At 34.2% G+C, this 22,103-nt stretch overlaps 2 protein-coding genes across 2 annotated transcripts; both read right to left on the reverse strand.

The window, feature by feature from the left end:
- Nucleotides 1-3,415: 3,415 nt before the first annotated feature.
- Nucleotides 3,416-10,278, reverse strand: LOC123893846 (E3 ubiquitin-protein ligase RGLG4-like). The gene is made up of 11 exons (XM_045943661.1): nt 9,953-10,278; nt 7,519-7,603; nt 7,169-7,309; nt 6,956-7,069; nt 6,165-6,262; nt 5,858-5,934; nt 5,538-5,643; nt 5,316-5,443; nt 5,055-5,184; nt 3,969-4,025; nt 3,416-3,780 (listed from the first exon to the last, which is right to left on the reverse strand). The coding sequence occupies exons 1-11, from the start codon at nt 10,154-10,156 to the stop codon at nt 3,694-3,696; spliced, it is 1,227 nt and encodes a 408-aa protein (XP_045799617.1). The 5' UTR covers nt 10,157-10,278; the 3' UTR covers nt 3,416-3,693.
- Nucleotides 10,279-11,945: 1,667 nt separating this feature from the next.
- Nucleotides 11,946-13,339, reverse strand: LOC123895949. The gene is made up of 2 exons (XM_045946412.1): nt 12,789-13,339; nt 11,946-12,492 (listed from the first exon to the last, which is right to left on the reverse strand). The coding sequence occupies exons 1-2, from the start codon at nt 13,337-13,339 to the stop codon at nt 11,946-11,948; spliced, it is 1,098 nt and encodes a 365-aa protein (XP_045802368.1).
- Nucleotides 13,340-22,103: the final 8,764 nt, after the last annotated feature.

Raw genomic sequence — 22,103 nt, forward strand, 5'->3', positions numbered from 1 at the left:
GGAAAACAAATTAGGGTTTAGAGTTTGCTTGTGTATACAAGCTTATAATATAAAAGATAGTATTTTTCCTAGAAGTAGGGCCTCTATAGTTGAATTTGAAGTGCGAGTCTATATATGGTTGTTGTGGCCTGTGGATGATTACAAATCCAAAATTATGCGTCTTTTCAATGGGTTTGGAAACTAGGTGGAAAATTCAAAGAGAAAGTATATATCCTCCTATTTCAAATTATTTGTTGTTTAAGTTTGTTTTTTTACAATGATTAAGACATAAAACCTTGTGAAAGAAACAATTTTTTGGAGAGCTGAAATTAAGAAATAATTTCATTAAATTTTAATATTAACTTATTCGAAAATTTCCTTATTAACACAGTATTGGGTTTTGGCCATTATCATAAAAGTATAAAAGAACATAATGGCTTGAAAGTGATACACAAAGTACATTGTTTTTTAAAAGGACGGAGCACATAATACTTATTAGGTAAAGTTAAGAGAGAAAAATTGATATTGCATTAAAACAATAAAATGATAGCTATTTTAAAATTATTTTATTTCTCTAAAATGATAAGTAATTTGAAATACTTATGAAGAATATTTGAGTTTATATTATTTGAAGACTGCTTTTTTGGCCCCTATAGTTTCCTCTAAGGCCCGCCAATGTGACCATTTTGGTCCTTTAAATGCGTTTGAATTCTAGAATCCGAAACTTGTTTGTTATGGACCATACAATCTGAAACTAGTTTAAACAAGAAATTGACTGGCTATGGTTGGCTTGTACGTGATGTTTTGCCCAGGAAAACATGGGTTTGGACTGTACAATCCGAAATTCCTTGTTTTTAATTTGTTTGGATTCTAGAATCTGAAACCAGTTTAAACAAGAAATTGGCTGGCTTGTACGTGATGTTTTGCCCAGGAAAACATGAGTTTGGATTGTACAATCTGAAATGCCTTGCTTTTTTAATTTTTGCATTGTTTCGGATTGTACCAACCGGAAACGCTGACATTCGGTTTGTAGGATCCGAATACAGCCTATATAGCCTATGTGACAGAAGTTGTACTTTCATAACCACTTGGACACTAGGACGTTTTTTTGGCGTATCAGAGGCTTGAAAACAACGTTTATTCACTCAAAGAGGGTCGCAATGCTCAATCGGAGTCATACAAGAGGTAATATGCGCTTTAAACCGTTAATTTTTTCAATTTTCATGGTTTTATGATCACAGTCGCCTTTGGATCACACAACCTAAAACCATTTCGGATCCTACATGTCAAACCGTGCAGTTTTTTAAAATTTTGTAATTTGTTGTTATAGGTAGGGTTTGGGATGGCCGAACCTCCGTTTGAAATGAAACCGAACATCGATGAACCCGACATTGCACAACCTAATGTAGTTGAACCCGTCATAAGTTGTAATTTTCTTATAGGTTCGCTTGTATTGTTTTTAAGTTTGAAGTTGTAATTTACGTTTTAGAGTTTGAAGTTGTAATTTATTTGATTATGTTTGAAGTTATCATATGTAAGGACAATAGATATTTTTAACTTTTAATTTAGTGCAAAAGAGCAAATTCCGAACTTGCATAATGTTGACTTTAACCTGTAAATATTTCCTGCAGAAAACATGATTTTGGACTCTACAATCCAAACTTGTAATTTGCTTGTCCATTTCGGTTCGCAGGATCCAAACCTGTAATTTTCGTGACCATTTCGGTTCACAGGATCCAAACCTAATTTGTTTCGGATGGTAGGATCCAAACCAACATCCACACACAATTTTTCCTTGCAAAAACCATGTTCCCATCTATATTTGGCTTGTTTCGGATCCCACGATCCACATCTAATGTATTTCGGACTCTAGAATCCATATCATCCTGAACCCCCAAATTCAAGGTTATTTTGGGTTTTTTGGGGGGTTTAAGATGAACACGGGGGGCGAAAAAAGCAATCTTCATTATTATTTTATATGATATGAGTAGCGTAAAATCTTTCGTTTTTCCCCCTCTTTAACTAAAAGAAAGCTCAAGTCTTTTTCTTCGTTTTTTTAATCTTTGAAGGTATATTTTAATTAGAGGTTTTGGAGGTTAAGTCCATATTTTAATTTTTATTGAAAAAATAAGAGAATAACTTGATAAATGATTATCTAGTAATTTAATTTTAAATTATTTTAAGTAATATTTTATAATAAATAAAAACATAAGGTATATCCATCTACCATTCCAAATCTGTAATTTCTTGGCAAATTTTTTTTCTTCAGATAAACAATGATTTTATTATAAAGTTTACATTGGGTATTGCTTTGATTGAACATAACTGGTTGACTCCAACATAGAAGTTTAAGGCAGTGACGCTTGGCCTTCAGAGTGCTGGTTAACAGTGTCAGTGGCAAATGTACCTCAAACAAATTAACACTTTGACGCTCAAGGTAGAGTGAAAGTAGAATAGTGAGTGAATCGTGTCTTGGCGTGAAGCTATAGAGCTTATAGGAAGGACGGTTGTAATTGTCATCGTGATATTTGACATGCAGTGTAGGGAGCCGTTGAGATCAATCAAACGGTCCAAATGAGATGTAGGGAGCGTATTCGCTACCGAGAAAATATGGGATCTTCGGTGGGTTGCGTAAATGATGTTGACTAAACTGTCAAGGCAGCCTGAATGTAGACTAGACTTTGTTTATGTTAGACTTTAACCTAGTTCGAAACAGATACTTTAATCTATTACAATGTCGGTACAACTTAATTAACTGAAGTTTAACAAGCAATAGGATTACAACAGAGCATGAAAAGTGTAACTCAGAGTGTTTTCATGCCTTATTTATAAACCAACCATAAAAAGAATTCATGTCTTATGGTGGATAATCTCATCATGTGGTTCACTATGATGAATTCATTTATTTTTTCTCAAATGATGAATTAATAGCTATATTGCATTTTTAGCTCCCGCATTTTCATAAATTAACGATTTTAGCACTATAATTTTCAAAATAACATTTTTGGCCTCTTAACTTTAACTCATTTTAATGATCTGTTTATAGAGAAACAAATTTATTTATTTTTGTGAAGTAGTCTGTGACTAGAAATTTCACCCTTAATGTGGATAAGTGGAATAATCGTGGTTTGAACCCCGGCCCCCTGCATATATAGTGCAATGCCACTGCCAACTAAGCTAAGCTCACACAACATGGAGAAACAATATTTTGAATGTTGAATAAGGTAATAAGGTATTTTTGTTTTGCTTATATTTTTAAAATGCATTCAAGTTATAAAAGATAAAAAAATTAAGAAAATCGCAATAGATATAAATGCATACAGTATTACATACAATGTCTGAATTCACCTTTTAAAGTCAATAAGTGATTTACAGGGTTCAAACATTAGTCCCTACTTATTACTATATGCAATGTTGAATTATTCTCACATTGCGATTAAATATGAACTGAGAATTTAATGAACAGAGAATAAATACAACATAAGAAGCTCATCTAACAGTATGTACAATATTTTACAGCTAGCAATTAATATGAAATTTTTTCAAATTCCAGTTATTTTCTACACTCCTAAACCATTCCTACAAATGCAAGCTACTATCATTTTATGCAAGAGCATGGCCATTTTTTACCATTCTTAAAAACAAACACACACCATCACACACAAACATGATACAATTAATTAATGTACATGTTTTTTCGTTTTCGTTCAGCAATCATCCAGTATACACTCTTAGACGATTGGTGATCCTCTGGCGGCATATATGACAATTGCTTAATCTGGAACCACAATCTCTGCAGGTCTGCATTCCAAAATTGATGAACGTATCATATATGATATTGATGTATCCAAACACTAATATCAACATTTACTGTATCATAAAATAAGTTTTAAATAAACTATGAATAACTCTTCTTTGAATGTAAATATCATGACACTGACTGTCAAACAACAGGAGAAACAGGAAGCTAATAGTTTAATGAGGCTTACCATATGACCACATCCAAAGGCCAAATCCTTTCTATTGGTCAGACATATAGCACATACCTGCACAAATCATTAGTTATTAAAACATAAAATAATTTGTCACGAAGCGAAGGACTGGTTAGTTTCATAATTGTTGAAAGGGCATTATCATGGATATCCCACAAAATCAGGATTCATTACAATGATTCAATTTTGTATCTTTGAACTTGTTGCTCCAACTCATGTAATCTAAGTATATTTTTCTTGTATCCCTTATTCTTCTTATTATAACAAGTTTGTATCTAATAAGAATCAATGTCTCTACAATTCTATAATTATTGGGTTGCTTAGCTAGTTGGTGAGTTATGCTACCATTTAAATTTTAACCAGGAGTTACATGCTTTATTTTTAAGACTCTCCTTACATATTTGTACCGTGGTAATATTTCCTGGCCCAACCAAAGATTGTTTGGGTCATATTAGATGCGGCCCAATGAATAAGTCAGCCTGCCAGAGAAAGAAGGCCTAATCAGGAGGAACACGGGCTAGTACCATGTGGCTAACCGCACGTGGTTGACTGGGCTAGTACGATGGGCGAATATCATGGGCTAGCAGCATGTGGTTCCACTATTTCCTCCACTGCTTCCACTTTTCCCTCAACCACTCCCCGAACACTTTGCATATAAATAGAGAAAGAAGGCCTAAACACCCTGCTAGCCCGATACTCACTCATAAAATAACCCTCGCAAGAACAATATTCTTTACCATCGGTTTATTAACAGAGACTTAGAACTCGGGAATTTGACTAGAGTCTAGAGATATGATCTAGTAAAAATTATGTAGTTTGATCGATGTAGCCACCTGCACCTAGTGGGATAAGGCTTCATTTTTTGTTATTGGTTAGTCTATTTTCTAAAAAATCAATTTACTTGCTTCATATATAGATCACTGTTTAGAAAATGTGCATACTTTCTGGTCCTAGAGAACAATTCAATAATAGTGTGTTATGAATTTAAAAGTATTCTTCAATACTTGTTTTCTTGTACCCAAATTAACTTCGAAAATATAGGACAAAACATAATAAAGCACACTAGGTTCCACTTGTATGTACCATTTGGTTTTGCTCGTCATCGATTGATGATGTTGACATGTTCCTCAGAAAATGTTCTGGTGGCATTGGTCTTGAATAAGGAGCCGGAGGAGGTCTTGGAACCATTTTCTTTGCCCTTCCTGTTGCACGACTTTTGTCCATAGAGCAAAGACAGAAGATGATAAAAACCAAGTAATTAATCATCATACCAAAAAACTTTAACAAATAGTCACCTGAATGAAAAACACCTAATGAAAAGCTTGTGAGTGTATTAGAACTTACCCTAGTAATCCAAGCTCAAGGGTTGCTTTATATTGGAAAGGTATCTCCATAAGTGCAGCCAGAGCAAACGCAGCTTCTTTCGCAGACGTGCTAATTTTTTTAGACATAATGTCTGTGAAGTTAACAAACTGCATAAAACAAGAAAGATGCTTTAATATAACAAAGTGATTGCAAACAACGTAACTCGGTTAATGTCACAGTACTATTGCTAATTTTCTGTACCTGAAAATTGTCAAAATCACGTGCAGGTAATTTGTCATCAAACTTTTTCATATCTTCCCAAGGTCCATCACCAACTCCAACCAGAACAATAGAAAGAGGATATGAACTGGAAGCAGAAAAAGTATAAAAGAGAAAATTAACGTTTGATTAAGCAGCTGGCGTGTGGTTTATTTTATAAATTTGATGATACTTCTATTATAGTTGTTTATAACTTCGATTATTGTTGATAATTACTTTTTTCCCAAGGAGTATTCATTTTATTGCAATTGATCTTGATTAGCGTTTAAGGTTGCTTACAATTATCAATTTTCTGTATTTACCTTGCATCAGCGATTGCCTTTATTGTCTTCTCTTCTTGAGGACTTAATTTTCCATCATTGTTTCCATTTGTTGTAACCTTGGAAATTCAAATCAAACAAAATTATACAACTCTGAATAATGGAAAGTCTATAAGTCTGAATATACAGCGAGCTTAGAGTGTATGAGTCTAATGAAGCCTTCAATTGCAACCCTCAAGAAAAATGTTACCAGATATCTTGTGCACGTACTCTCCCTCATCACAAGTCTCGAACGATTCCACTCACTAATATCAATAAGGAATCACATATAATAACTAAAATTATATACCTGGCCATCTGCAACAATAACTAAAACATGGAATTGGCCATGAGTTTTCTCGACAATGTCTATTGCAGCCTCAATCACCGGAGCATATGAAGTTGGTCCTACAAACAAAAAACAACTATTTATTAAGCCATGACTCTTAAGTTTACTAATGTCCGGCAAGGGAAAATAATTGTGATTCCATTTTATGATTTATTCCTTAAAAAATGCTATTGTGTGCAACAACAAAGTCATGTAAATCCCACGAATGTTCCAGTATGATAGCATCGAGGCAAACTAGACTTTCAGAAAGAAATAGAATAAACAATCTCTATGATGCTGCTCCCCAGGTTTTAGTTTTTCTTTCTATTCACTTCTTCATTTTCTTCTGTAGATCTGCTTGGTTTCTCTATTCACTTCTTTTTCTAGGCAAGTATTATTTGTAATCAACAACATAAAATTAGTTTCATGGTAATGCCATCTTTCATGCATTCCTTCAATTTGTAGGGGCAATGTATCGCGCAATATAGCATTCCTCATTCATTCCTTAAAATGAGGATGAATGTGGAATGGAATTGATTCCATGCCTTATGGCCTTGTATTCTACATAACTAGGAACCATCGTTGCTTTTTTTACTATACCCTTAACATCCAAAATCGTATTGGACAATGACTAATCCGAGCCAAGCTGAGTGTATACATACAGGAGGCCAAGCTCTTCCCAACAGCTATTTTTCCTTTCATAATACTCGATCCCGCATAAAGAGGTATGTGAGTGCAAAAAGAACAACATTATAAACTAAGATCATAATTACCCGAAAGACTCAAGTTTGGAACGACTTTTTGATAGCAAGCCAAAACTTCCTCAAATCCATGGCAAGATGTGTTATCAGCATGAAAGTTAAACACTTCGTGATCATGAGTCGTAGCTGTATAGTAACAGAAATCGATCAAATATAATAATGCTGAAAAAAAACAATGACTTTCTTAGTTTCTTTTATGTATGATGAGACTTTAGTATGACTTACCATCACCAAAGCCAAAACAAGGAATCAAGTTGTCGTCATCAAAAGGAGCCAAAGTCTTGCCAATAATAGAAATGGCTTTCTCGTAAGGGTTAGGCGTATCTCCAATAGCATGCAGGCTTCTATTATTGAATGAGTTTCTTCCTTCAATAACATGTCAACATCGATGAATTGGCTTCTTAAACAGGTATATAATCATTTCAAAGGAAATAATAACCGATTAAAGTCTCTATTTCAATGACGAACCAGAAATAATTTTCATTTTTAATCTTAATTACGGATCCACTTAATCCTATATCCACCTCAACAGATCATTGAATTAATCAGTTTAATGTTGTAAATTTACTACTTACCAGTCCATTCATTACTTTTCGTAAAGTCGATTCCAAGGATAAGATTTGAGGATTCTAAACCTTCTTTCCTCAAGGCACTTGTAACCTGTATAAGGGAAAAAGATTCAAGCTTGGCTCGGGCTCAACTTTATTTAAATATTTTTCTTTTTCGACAGCTCAATGAGCCAATATCAAGTCTTGTATTCAACCATGAAGTCAGTTCCCAAAAGGAGAATTTATTTAATACTTGTTTGGAATTGCGATAGAATTTCATTTCTCGCATCCTTAATTCCTATATGTGAAACTCATGAAGCTACGAAATGTACCTTACGGTTGATGTACGTTCGATTTGCTGCCAATGCAAAAACAAACAGACACTTAGTTGATTGAAACGTCGATTAGTGCTCATTCAACATAAGTTTTTCTTTACATAGTTATTTGTTTCAACTATGTTATCTAAATGTCAAAGTATTGACACCGTATGTGTTTGTTTCTATCTCTCTCTTATAGTACTTTCTACACATTACACACATTTCAAAAACAATTGATACTGTATTTGACAACATATTTCTGATGTCCAAACATCATTTCTCTTTTTGTTTAATCTCTTTTGTGGATCATTTCATATTTTATTTCCATTTCAAGATCTTATGTTTTGAGAGTGACTAGTAATTTTTACCTACCACTCTCAAGTTCCCGCTTGGATTAGCTTATTTTTGAGCTTATGCAAACAGCTTATGCAACTTTTATGTATTATTATAAGTTTTGTCAAGGTTGTTTATGATAAAATAGCTTATAAAAATACAATTTTCACTAGTGTGAACTTATAAAATAGCATAAAACCTAGCTGTTTGCATAAGCTCATAAATAAGCTAATCCAAACGGGGGCATATTTATGTTTTGATAGTTTATGAATTGTGTGTTTAACCTGTGACACACTGATACTTAATATTAGACAATTGGAGTAAATAAATAATACGAAAGTAGGTGAAGAAATACAAGAATGCCACTTGTGTTATTTTAATTAGCTTGTCTTTATTTTCAACTCTCAGTGATTGGCTATTCATGTTTGGTAGTTTATTTTAAAGTCTTGTACCAAACAAATAACAACACTCATAAAAAAATCATTTCAATTAGCTTTAGCTTAAAGCTTAGTTAAACAAAACTAAAAATTCAAATTTATTTTTTTCGTTAACCCTCAGGTTCTCGGGGAAGGGGCCCCCAATAATCTAGAATTTGGCCGTGAGGTAAGTAAAGTCTAGTCAAAAATTGTTCCCACTAGGTATCGAACTCGAACTCTCGCAAACAATTCGCCTTAGGGAGAGCTCATTAACCCTTTCAGCCAATGTCTTGGTAAAATAAATTCGATTACTACTTTATCTGTTTTTTTATAAGAAAAATTTATTAATTAAAGTGGCACCAATGATATTTTAGGGGATTCCAACTTTGTACCTTGAGATTACGACACTAAGCACTTATCACGTAATTAACACATCAAATGTATAATTACTACTTTATCCCTAAATATAAGTCAATGGTAAATTTAAAAACAGTGGTTATTTGATAAAAAAAATGGATAAATAATATGAACTAATTTGACGGTTGAAAATGTCAGGACAATTTTTTTATGGAAAGTGGATAATGAAGAATGTTAATAGGGGACCAAATTGAAAAACTTTTAATAGAGACAGGCTCTGTTTAGGAAGACCAGTAAGCTAGCTTATAGCTTATAAGCTATATTTCGTAACAGTTTTTAAAAAAGAGCTTATAGCTTATTTTAGTAGCTTATTTCTCAAACGCTATTTCAAGTAACTTATCATTTTTTCTTCCAATTTTACTCCTATCATGTTACTTGAAAAAAAAAATATTAATTAGACATATCTTTTTATGTCATTTCATACTTATAAGTTAGTTCAACCGTTAATTTTACCAAACACTACAAATTCAATCAGCTAGATTTTTCGCTATAAGCTAAAAGTTAGATTATAAGTTATCCACTACACGCTGGCTTATCAGCTATCCGCTATGTTTTTACTAAACAGAGCCACAGTATTATTTTAAGATATAAAAGAGTCAAAGACCCTATTTAAGAGCGGGTTACAAAGGCAATAGTTTACTTTACTCAAACAAAAAATTGTCTCTAAAATTATAGGTTGAATTTCAAATTACTAAATATATTTAATTTTTGGACAAAACTTGGATACTTTAGTTTAAGTGTCATAAAAAAAACATTTTGAAACAATTATTGTGGGACCGAGGGTGTAGCAAGTATCTTCTTCAAGTCTTCCACATGCTAACTAGTCCTAAGTCAACTCTTCAACTCCAACCACTACTGTATTTTCCTTTAAACATTATTATCCATAAAAAACAACAAAAAAAAATTGATGAATTGGTAAACAAAGCTGGATGGAATAAGAAAGAAAAAGAAACAAGAGTATAAGCGCAAGCAAGTAACCTGTTGAAGAGTAGTGAAATTATCAGGAATGAAAGCATATTTGTCCTTAGTAGAGAGTTTCCCTGAACTTGTTGAAGAGAACTGTTTAGATCGAGGTGAGTCCGAGTGTGGTGAGAGGGATCTGTTTAAGGTGGATGTGATTCTTGGTGAATCAACATTTCCTGAAAATTCACTGTCACGCTTTTTCATCTGCGAGTTTCCCATCGCAGCTTCAACAAAAGGGTTCCTCAACGATTGTGAAAAAGGCTACCAGTTGCTCACTTGAGTGTAATGTCAGCAAGCACACAACGGGTCTCCCCAATATCATGTAGGAAAGATAAATTAAATAATCGAAATAAAATATAATAATAAACAGTATTAAATTTTTTAGCGGTAGTGTAAAGTGATTTATAATTTTGTACAAATATTTCTCTTAAAATGACTTATCATTTGGTACGGAAGGAGTAACTTATAGCTTATGGTTGATAGTTTATCGCTCATAAGTTAATGAAAGTGTTATGGTAAAATTAGCGGTTCAACTAGCCGTTAAATATAAAATAGCATAAATGGCTATTTCTCTATTTGTCAAAAAAAAAATTAATATTTTTCTTCTTTGTCGATATTGTATACTCTTCATAGTCAAAAAAAAAAGAAAACATTATCATTTATCATCATTATTAAATTAACTTGTATATGTTGAACTTAGGCCTGAACATTAGTAAGTTTCAGACAGGTTCGGGGCAAAAATCACTAAATCGATAAAAACTGCAACCATTTAATTTAGACCTAATTCCGACTGTCCACATCTTTGGATTGTTCGGGTGTCGGACCGTACGAGTTGCGGGTAGAATGAGTCAGTTATTATGAGTTAGATCGATACTTTGTTTACATCTAAAATTTCATTATCCAAAAATTCCTAATTTTCAAATAGTTGAATACCTCTCGCAACAAATAATAAAAGAGCTAAAATGAAAAAACAAATACTAGAAAAGTTTAAATACCGAAGGAATTTAGAGATGGAATTTGTTTCTTCTCTATTAGAGTCGTCATTAGAGACAGAAAAGAGCAATCAGAGATGAAAATTAAAATATATGTATTAATGACAGATGTTAGAGACCCAATATTCCGTTTTTAAATCATTATGTCTCTAAATCCATCTCTACTTGATTATTATTTTAATTATAAAAAGAAAACAATAGTTGGAAATGAATTTTAGAGATAAACTTTAGCCGTTCTAATATTTTTCGTCTCTATATTCGTCTTTAATGAGTCAACTTGTTATTAAAATAGTCAAACTTTTGTTAGATACAAAAAGATCCGTCTTCGAGTATTTCTGCCTCTATTGTCTGTCTCTATTAAATTAACATAATACTATTTTGCTTATAAAAAAATAATAATAATAATAATACTATTTCACTTTGCGTCAATTTTTGCCCGCCTAGATATTATAATTTTAAGCGAGTTTTTTTACAAAGCCCGTCCAAATTAATTATATTATTTTTTAGAAAAAAAAATTATCTCTTTTCCTTATTTTGTTAACCCTAAGTCATATTTCGCCTACTACACACCAGACCATCGCTTCCTCTCGTCTTCACCACTGCAACATTTTTTAGTTTAGACAACACTTTTTCTAAGCAATAGTTAGTAACCACACCTGTAACATGGAATAAGCAATACTCCCTCCGGTCCTAAATATATGAGAAAAATTATTTTTTAGATTCATTGAGAATATAATGTATTTGGTCCATAATGTGGAGTAAATCTATGAAGCACGGACTCCGACACGGACACCACGACACGGACACGCCAACACCGCTAATGTCAAAAATCTAGGACACCGACACCGCTATATATATTTATTATTATATATGATTAAATAAAATAAAATATTTAGTACATGATATATTTGTCTTAAACATCAAAAATAGTACTTAAACATCATAAGTCTTAAACATAAAAAATAGTACTTAAACATCAAAATTAATCCTTCTAATTTAAAAAAAACACCAAAAACTTAAACATCATCGTTGGTAAAGGGATCCTCTAGCTCAGGTTCATCTAAAGATAAATCAGCAATTTCAAGAATTCCACAATCATCAAGTGATCCAAATTCACTTCCAGCAATATCCCACATTTTAGTTTCCTCTTGATTGTATTGTGGACTATTCCTTAAAAGAAGTCGAAGGTTGCTATGAACAAATACCAACTCTTCTGCCCTTTTTGGTAACAGCTTGTTTCTCCTTAGAGAATCTATAAATGAATATGTACTCCAATTTCTCTCACTACATGAAGATGAACAAGGTTGCCCAAGTAGCTTAAGGGCAACCTTTTGAAGCAATGGAGCATGCACACCATGAACTAGCCACCAAGATTTTGGATTCATTTTACCCTTATCATTCAAAGAATCAACGTCAAAACCTTCTCTTACATCTGAGAAGTTGGCAAACTCTACATTCACTTTTCTCCTTTCATCAGCATCAGGAAATAGCCTTTTGAAGCATTTTACTCTTTCATCAGTAATCTCTTTATCTTGATGTGGACAAACTCGATTAGGATCTTCACTTAGTCATTCATGACTATAATACCTACAATTTTTATAAAAAAAAAAATATAGCATTCCTTTCTTAAATATATGTAATCTTAAAGTAAACAAAAAATATTGAGTTAATATTAAATAACATTGGGTTCAGGGAATGAGCTAAACAATGAAGAGGTGTGTTACTCTTTGTCCAACGAGCAATTAATCTCGAGTGCACAACATCATGAAAGGCTGAATGTTCAATCAACCTCTGCCTTTCTTTCATGTTTATATATAGCCTTCTTCACATCTTGTATCATTGAATCCCACATGTCATACGCTAGATGTAAACATGAAGCTTCTGTATCAGTTCTTCTAAGAACATCATAGATAGGACTAGTGAAAGCAATAATATAATTAACCTTATCCCACCAAGTATCATCCAACAAGGTGTCCTTCACAAATTTAGCCTTTTGAACATCATCTGCCTTATAAGAAGTCCATTGTTCACTAATCACCATATTTTGAAGTCCCTTTTTCAATAAGGCAAACCTTTTAAGCATTACAACAGTAGTGGCAAATCTTGTTGGAGAAACAAAAAGAAACTTTAATGAATTGAATGAATTCATAGAGTGTAGCATGACAAAGTTCTTTATAAAATTTGCATCATCTGCAACTTGGGTAATCCAACGACATTCTTCGAAAACTTCATTGTTTCTTTCTGTATTCCTAGCTGCGCATATGTCCTTCAAAGCAAGATTTAATGTGTGAACAACACACGGGGTCCAGAAGATATTAGAAAATGCAGCCTCAATTATTAAACCAGGCGACTTACAAACCGCTGCATTGTCGGTCACTATTTGCACAACATTTGAAGGTTCAACCTCCATAACGACATCCTTTATTTTTTGGGCAATAAATTCTCTATCTTTTACCTCACCTGAACAGTCTACTGCCTTTAAAACATAGGACCACTCTCTGTGACAACCATAAAATTGATAAGATGTCTTCTTTGTAGGTCACTCCATCCATCGCTAACAATCGTGACACCCTTTTGATTCCAGGTATTTCTAATCGGCTGCAATAAGTTCTCCACATGACTCCTGTCATTATGAAGCAATGTTGTCCTTAATTTATTGTAACCATGAGGTTGGTAACCAGGAATACTATTGTTAGCAGCATAGAAAAATGCCCTCCTAAAGTAAGGATTTCTTGCTAGATGAAATGGTAAACCAGCTTGAAGGTGTGAAAACATGAGAAGGGGGGTTGAATTGTGTTTTAGCCAAGTTAAAACTTTTTCAAAGTTCTTAACTTAACTACAACAGCAGCGGATAAGTAAAACAAATATAACGAGATAAGAGAGAGAGAGAGAGATCACACAAGCAATTTATACTGGTTCCTCTCACAAAACGAGAGTAGTCCAGTCCCCTTGCACTTCCAAGGGATTTCACTATAATCACACAAGATTACAAATGCTCAAGCACACAAGCAAGAGACTTCACAACTATGCTCAAGCACACAAGCTTAAGACTTCTCACTTAAGCACACAAACTTAAGACTTCTCAAATAACAGAGATAATAAAGTTGTTGAAAGAATACAACTGCTCTTAAGAGAACCTTAATGAGCAAATACAATGAGTACAAAGTATTTGGACTAAGAGTTAAAAACACTAGTTCAGAGGTTCAGAGCTTGTATTCGCAAATCAGAATTTGTTCAAGCGCGTGTAACGATAGTTGATTAAATTGCAACTTGATTCTTTTAGTATATATAGGACTGATAAAGAGTCGTTGCAAAGATGACCGTTGATGAAGATATCCTTTTGTCTTCAAGCAACTTGTCTTGATGCAGTTTGGTCGTTTCCAAAACAGAGTAAGAGTTTCAGTAACTTTGACCATGTGCAGAGAAGACTTTCCTTATTCAGCTAAGAAGTCTGATAACTCACGTTCACCATTGTGGACAGACAAAATGTAAGTAGTTGTTCTGATCAAGGTTGAGAGGTCATTTTCTTCATAGGTAAGAGAGTTGACCTTCAAATTCGAATCTTCACACCATTCAAAATATACCTCAGAGTTGATTCACGTCAGACTATAGTAAGTTCTGATGTCTTCATCCTCTGATGTAAGTAACTTCTGGAGATTCTCATCTTCTGAGTTCTTGCGAACTTCTGAGGACTTGTCTTCTGAGCTTTCTTCAAAGCTTGTCTGAAACTAAGTTCTGCACACTTAAAATAAATTTTTAGTCCTTCCAATTGTATATTAATACTTTGTTATCATCAAAACCTTAATAGATTTAGGGGCAAACATTTTTAAATCAATTTTGTTCCAACAATCTCCCCCTTTTTGATGATGACAAACATAAGTATTAATTGACAATTGTTGTTAAATTAACTTATCATGTTTCTCTTAGGTTTGTGAGGTTTGCAAGCTCCCCCTAAGATTGATACTTCATAAAGCCTTAGCTTTAAGATTTATCCATGATATTTTAATTTAGTATAAGATTAAGTAATTAAAATAAAATTAAATTCCATATTTTTCTTCAGGACGAGAGGTTTGCAAGCTCTCCCCCTAAGTCTCATAAGGTTAAGTTAAAATTGCACTCTTAACTTATCCTTACTAATGAAATTTATTTTCAGTTTAAAATACTTAGTCTCCGCAATAAAAACAAATATTTGCTAAACAACTTTAAACTTTAATAACATAACAAACATAAATCGTGTAAAGCGTGGTTTCAGCTTTTTGAAACATATCAATTAATGCGTAACTACTCCCCCTTTTGTCATTATCAAAAAGTAAAAACAAAAATTTAGGAAACCAAGACAGTCAAAGATAGGAATTGGTTGTTACGGAGGTGAAATTTATTTCAAAAGCAAAAAACCAAAGCGCCAAAAAAAAAAGGCTATAAGTAGAGAACGATTTTGATAAACGTTCTTCACAACAAAACACAAAACAAGATACACAGAAAAGAGATCAAGAAGAATGAAGAGATTTAGTGCTCATATCGCAGAATTTCGTAGAAGAAAGGATGAGGAACGCGAACGAGAAGAGAAAAAGAAAGAAGAAGACAAGAAACCACAAGAAGCAGAAATTATCATCATATCTTCAGAGTCTGAATCTGAAGAAGATGAAATTGATGCTGATTATGCTGAGTTTTTAGCAGGATATGTTCCTGAAGAGGAACAAGAAGAAGAAGACGAAGAGCAAGACCCAGAGCCTATAGAAATTTCGTCAGATGATTCTGAGGCGAAATCTGAGATTTCCTCTGAGAGTCCATCTGAATAGGATTAGGTTGTCTTTTTCTTTTGCTAATGTACTCAGAGCATATTCAGCTATTTTAATAAAAAAAATTAATGAAATATGCTTGTGTTCTGTGTTTCTTTCTTTTTGTCAAAAGCAATTTTTAATGAAAATTGAAAAGAGAAATAAAACAAATAATAGAAAAACGCAAACAAAATACGCAAGAACATTATAAACATAACCAATTTTAAAACCATAAAGATAAAACCAATTGTTCAGAAGGAGATAAATAAAACAAATAAAAATTGAAACAATAGGTAAAAGTGCTTAGAATCCTAAGGTTTCTTGAGGAGGGCTATGATGACATCGAATTTGTCATTGAGATTGTCCACTTTAGAATCCAGTTTGTCCACCTTGGTTTCAAGATTCTGATGATCAGCCCTCTGTTGCTCAATAGCTTGTTGTAATATACTCAGCTGATCTGCGTCCACTGGAGCCTTTCCTTTATCAGAGGAAGATCCATCATCCTCTGAAAATCCAAGCATAAGAACTTCTTCCTGATGCAGTATTGCAGCTTCTTGAGCAATCTTCCCAGTTGCTTGAGCAAGTCGTTCAGATTCAATCCTCTGAGATTCTAAATTCTTGAACAACTTGGAATCCACCCAGCAATTCTTGAAAACATTCAGTAGCAACTCATCAGCAGTTTCCCTAGCAGTCAAAGCAGTAAACCTAGCAAGCTCAGTTTCCTCATGATTGAACATGGTTAACCTCTTCAGACTGACCCTTGCAAGACCTTCTCTCATCAGATTAACAACCTCCAGATCCCTCTTACCAATCACAGCCTTGATATCCTTACCAACCAAATCCAGAGCATGACAAACTTTGGCCTTGATAGTAGAGACTTCAACATCCACATCAGAAGGACATACCAAGAACTTGTTCTTAATATTAGACAACCTAAGTAGATCATCATAAAGCTGATTGAATAGGTTACTAAAAAGGTCAGAAGGTGTGGGAGAGGTATAGGGAATAGTGGAGTGTTTTGGTGATTCAGGAGCAGAGTTGTCAATAAGAACAACATCTACCTCTGAAGGTCTATGAGCACAAGTGTGAACACGTTCAGGAGAAACATGTTCAGCACCTGAGTTAGAGTTAAGCTCATGAAGTTGTTCAGATGGTGCGGGTTCAGAGGTTGGTTCAGGAGATTTGCTAGGAGAGGTTTGTTTAGTGGGAGAGTTAATGGGTGCAGGAGAGATATCTGGTTGAGGTTCAGATGATGGTTGATTTGGTGGTGATTTTGGTTTGGGAGGTGATAATGGCTTGTTGGTTTTATGAGTAAAAGAATGGTTATTTAAGGGGTCAGGGCTTATGTGTTTTTCTAGTTCAGAAAGGGGATTATCAGAAGGAACATGTTTGTCCTTCTGTTGAATTTTATCAGAAGAGGTAAATTTGTCTAGATTTTTTTTACCTGTTCTAATCAATTCATCAGTAGAACAATCAGGTTCTTCTAAATTGTCAGAGGGAATATTAATGGTTTCAGGTTTAGGAAGGATAGTGTTAAGAGGTTCAGTGTAACCTACTCCTATTTCAGCTTCATTAAATACATACTTAGGAGTCTTACCTTTAGAATCAGGAACTTGTTTCTTTCTGTTGGAGTAAGCCCTAAAAGCCAATCTATTTTGATAGAATCGTCTTTTGTATGATGACTTTGATTTATATATTTAATATATATAATAAGGCATTTCTTTATTATGTTTGTTTCAAACTAATAAAGTCCCTAGAATAGCTAGTCTAATTAATGGAACATTAAGTGTGACTTAATAGTGAGACTCCATTAAACATAATGACACTATTCTTAAAGTATCCATAGTCAAGTTTTACTGTGATGTGGGATAACAGTAAAACATAGAGACTATTATGTGAGTAGACTGATGACTTCATCTCACGAGTCATGGATATGAGATATCAAGTCTTCACATAGATATAAATATTATGAGTAATATTTATATTGGATTGACCCGCCATGAGAATGCTACATAGTATGTTATGAAAAGTGTCATAAGTTATTCTCATAGTGATAATGGTGTATACCACCCTTCGACCTGAAACCACTATGGACCCTAGATGTGGAGTAGAGTACTTAGTTGCCGTTCAAACATTGTCTGTAACAGGATGACTATAAAGTCGGTTGATGGGTACTCTATAAATCATGCTGAGGGACATGAGTGACCTAGATGGAATTTGCCCCTCCTACATAACAGGAGCAATATCTGTAGGCCTCTTGATGGAATATGACTGATAAAATGCGTGGCCACGCCGAACTAAGTCAATATGAGATATTGAGCTTATTCGTTGCTCAGTATATTCTGGGATCAAGAAATAAGATATTGAACCATACAAGGGTGACACGATCTATGCCTTATGTTCAATATAGATATAAGGGCAAAGGGGTAATTATACACACGATTGTTATCACATGAAGGTTTCGTCAGATCACATGACATTCTCGTCACTTGGGTAGTAGTGATGTGTTGCTAGATACCGCTCACTATTTATAATATTAAATATATGATTTAATATTATTGCCAACGTTACGAGAACCTATAGGGTCACACACAAAGGACAGATAGATGAGAGAGATAAATAAGTAAGACTTATTTATAAAATAATAAGCAGGACTTATTAGTAATTAAATAATTAAGTATGACTTATTATTTAATATATGAAAAATAGAGAAATGCGGTCCACCGTAAGGTACGGTGCAGTGCTTGGCTTGATGACCACACAAGTGGTTCTATAAATAGAACCCTTGTGATGAAGTTTTAAAGAGCTTAACCTAATTCACAAAGTGAAACCTAGCCGCCGCTCTCTAAACCCTATTCTCTCTGAATCTCTGGTGGAATTGGCTAGCACCAGTCATCGGAGAAGTTCTGTTCGTGTGGACTGAGTAGATGCATCGCTACTTTGCTTTGCTCGTGATCAGAAACAGTTTCTACCTCAAAGGTTCTGCACTTCAAGAGGTAAACACATAAACTTGTGGTTTTGTATTCTTTGATTTGTGATTAATGGTTTAATCAAGATCCGTTCATCGGGATTGTTCCGCTAAGAGGATTAATTATTTTGAAAAACCCCTCTTAAATCCCTCCACTTTCGCAGCCTGGCACCAAGTGTATCTTCATCAGACTGAGTCTCTTCATCAGACTGAGTCTTATCTGATTCACTTTCCTCCTCATCAAGACCGATTGGCTTTTTGGACGATGCTTCAGCAATCTTGTCAGCAACAGCTTCATGCTTCTTCTTAGTTCTTTGCTCAGCAAGAGTTTGCTCAACCTTGACTTTCTTCTGAGCAAGAAGATCTGGCTTAACTTGATCCTCTTGAGTATCAGCTTTCCTCTTGGATTTCCTCTGCTTAGGTTTGTACATGTTCACTGGAGCCTTTGGAATCATTTCCCTAGTGACATCAAAACCTTCAGCTTGTAGATCCTTCAGATAATCCTGAATAATGTGCTCAACATCCAATTCAGAGATTAGAGGATAACCATCCACATACAGACGATCTTCAAGACGAACTGAGAATTCTTGATCAGGTTGAACCACCTTAGTATTGATGAGATGCATCTTGGTCAGAAAACTGGCAGTCAGAACTTCTCGGGTAAACTTATTAGCCACAAGTTCTGGATAGAACTTCTTCAGATTCTCTATGATGTGACCTTGAAAGAGAAGATCTGAAATCAGTCTAGGATAAACAATAGTTGTTTTCCTCTGAGACTTGCTTAAGAAGATGGCTTCACAGATCCTTTCAAAGAAATAATCTCCCAGATTTACTTTCTTTTTAGTTAGAAGAAAGTATATCAGATGACGATGAGGCCAGGAGATAGTATCAGTACCACCCACTCTTGGACTGATAGAGGACAAAATTATCTTGAATAAAACTCTGCATTCATCCGTCAAACCTTTAACCTTTCCCTTCAGCTCCATATCCACACACATCCTATGCAGAAGATCTTTTCTAAACCTTGTATCCTTCTCAAAATTGTCTAAGACCAACCCAGAGTTTTCCAAACCCAGAAGAGCGTTAAAATGAATCTTAGAAAAGGTGAGATTGATACCACAGACATTAGACCTAATCTGTGTACCAGTAAACTCCAATAAACCCATTTCCTTCCTAGTTTTTCCTTTTAAACTATGATTCCTTTCAATAGCTGCAAGTTCTTCTTGCTTAGCTTCGAACTTGGTAAAAACTCTAGCTTTCATCCAGAATTTCTTCAAGAGATCTGGGTAGATAGGACCATTCAACATATCAAAATATTTATCCCAACCCTGAGCAGAGAAGTAAGGCTTCACATTAAAACCATTTGCTTTCAAACTTTCAAAGTCGACCATCTTCTCAAGAAGTAGAGTTAGTTGAGATTCAGGAAATTTCATCTCGTTCCCAACTATTTGAAGATTCTTGAACATGAACGGAGGAATCTTAGTGACAGGGTTTGCTGAGGTTGAAGTAGAAGTTGAAGCAGACATGATGGAGGTTTGGGTTAGGGTTGATGCTAATCGAGAGGGAGAAAGAAAGTTTTGTTGAAGGTTTAGAGAGAAATAAAAGTGTAGGTTGTGAGAGTGAAAAGTGTGCAAGTGTATTGTGTAAGTTTATTTAAATGCGTACAGTTAACATAAAAATGGCAAATTTGGGAAGTTACGCTTATTGACAAAAATTTGAATACTAAAAGTCATCATTAACCACCCACTACCTGACACACATGAGCCACATGCAAAAGATTACTTGGTAACTGTCCACTTAGTGAATAACTGTTCAGTAGCGAATACTGGACGTTTTCCACTTAGATAGGTCAGAGCCTCTGAGTTGAAACGATTCTATCAGAGTCAAGTACTTCAGATCTTATGTGTTCAGATGTTCTGAACTAGAAGTTCTGAGATACTTAACCTCTTACACCTTAGAAGCCAAAAGAAATTTTTTATTCAGAGATTGAAAACATGTTCAGATGTTTCTTTATAAAATCAAATCTTTCAACAAGTAAGGCTTTAGTAAATATGTCAGCCCATTGATTTTCAGTATCAACAAACTTAATATTTATAATGCCTCTCTGAACATAATCTCTGATGAAATGGTGTTTAATTTCAATATGTTTGGCTCTAGAGTGAATGATAGGATTTTTAGAAAGATGAATGGCTGCAGTATTATCACAATATAGAGGAATATTGTGACTGCTTACTTGATAATCTTCTAGCTGATATTTTAACCAGAGTAGTTGTGTGCAACACTTAGCTGCTGAAATGTATTCTTCTTCTGCTGTAGACAAAGCTATAGTAGTTTGTCTCTTACTAGCCCAGGAGATAAGGTTTTCACCACAAATTGACAATTGCCACTTGTGGATTTTCTTTCAATTTTATCTCCAGCATAGTCAGCATCACAAAATCCATTTAGCACATAATCATTGGATTTCTTATAGAGAAGTCCAAGATTAGTTGTTCCTTTCAGATACCTAAATATTCTCTTTACAGCAGTAAGATGAGATTCTCTAGGATCTGACTGGAATCTTGCACATAAGCAAACACTGAATAAAATATCTGGCCTAGAGGCTGTCAGATAGAGTAAGGAACCAATCATACCTCTGTAGACTTTTTGGTCTACTTTTCCTTCATCTTTTGTCTTGCTCATGTTGGTAGTTGAATGCATGGGAGTGTTCATTATCTTGCAATCATCTAAGTTGAACTTCTTCAGAAGTTCTTTGGTGTATTTTGATTGATGAACATAAGTTCCTTCCTTCTTCTGATTAATTTGAATTCCAAGGAAGAACTTCAATTCTCCCATCATGCTTATTTCAAATTCATCCTGCATTATCTTAGAGAAATTCTTGCACAAGGAAGCATTAGTTGAACCAAAAATAATATCATCAACATATATTTGAATGATTAAAATATCTTCTTTTGTTGTTTTTCTAAAGAGTGTGCAGTCAACCTTCCCTTTCTCAAAACCCTTTTCAAGAAGGAAATTACTGAGTCTATTATACCAAGCTCTTGGAGCTTGTTTCAGACCATACAGTGATTTCTTCAATCTGAAAACATGTTCTGGGTTTGAGACATCTTCAAAACCAGGAGGTTGCTTAACATACACTTCTTAAGAAATAAAACCATTTAAGAAGGCACTTTTAACATCCATCTGATACAAAGTTATTCCATGATTAACAGCATAAGATAGAAGTAACCTGATAGCTTCAAGTCTAGCTACTGGTGCAAAGGTTTCAGTATAGTCAATCCCCTCTTGCTGACTATAACCTTGTGCAACCAGTCTAGCCTTGTTTCTTACCACTTCACCTTGTTCATTCAACTTGTTTCTGAATACCCATTTTGTTCCAATAATGTTCTTGTGTGAAGGTTTGGGCACTAGAGTCCATACATCATTCCTTT

The sequence above is a fragment of the Trifolium pratense genome, linkage group LG7, assembly GCF_020283565.1.
Source record: "Trifolium pratense cultivar HEN17-A07 linkage group LG7, ARS_RC_1.1, whole genome shotgun sequence".
Classification (NCBI taxonomy): domain Eukaryota; kingdom Viridiplantae; phylum Streptophyta; class Magnoliopsida; order Fabales; family Fabaceae; genus Trifolium; species Trifolium pratense.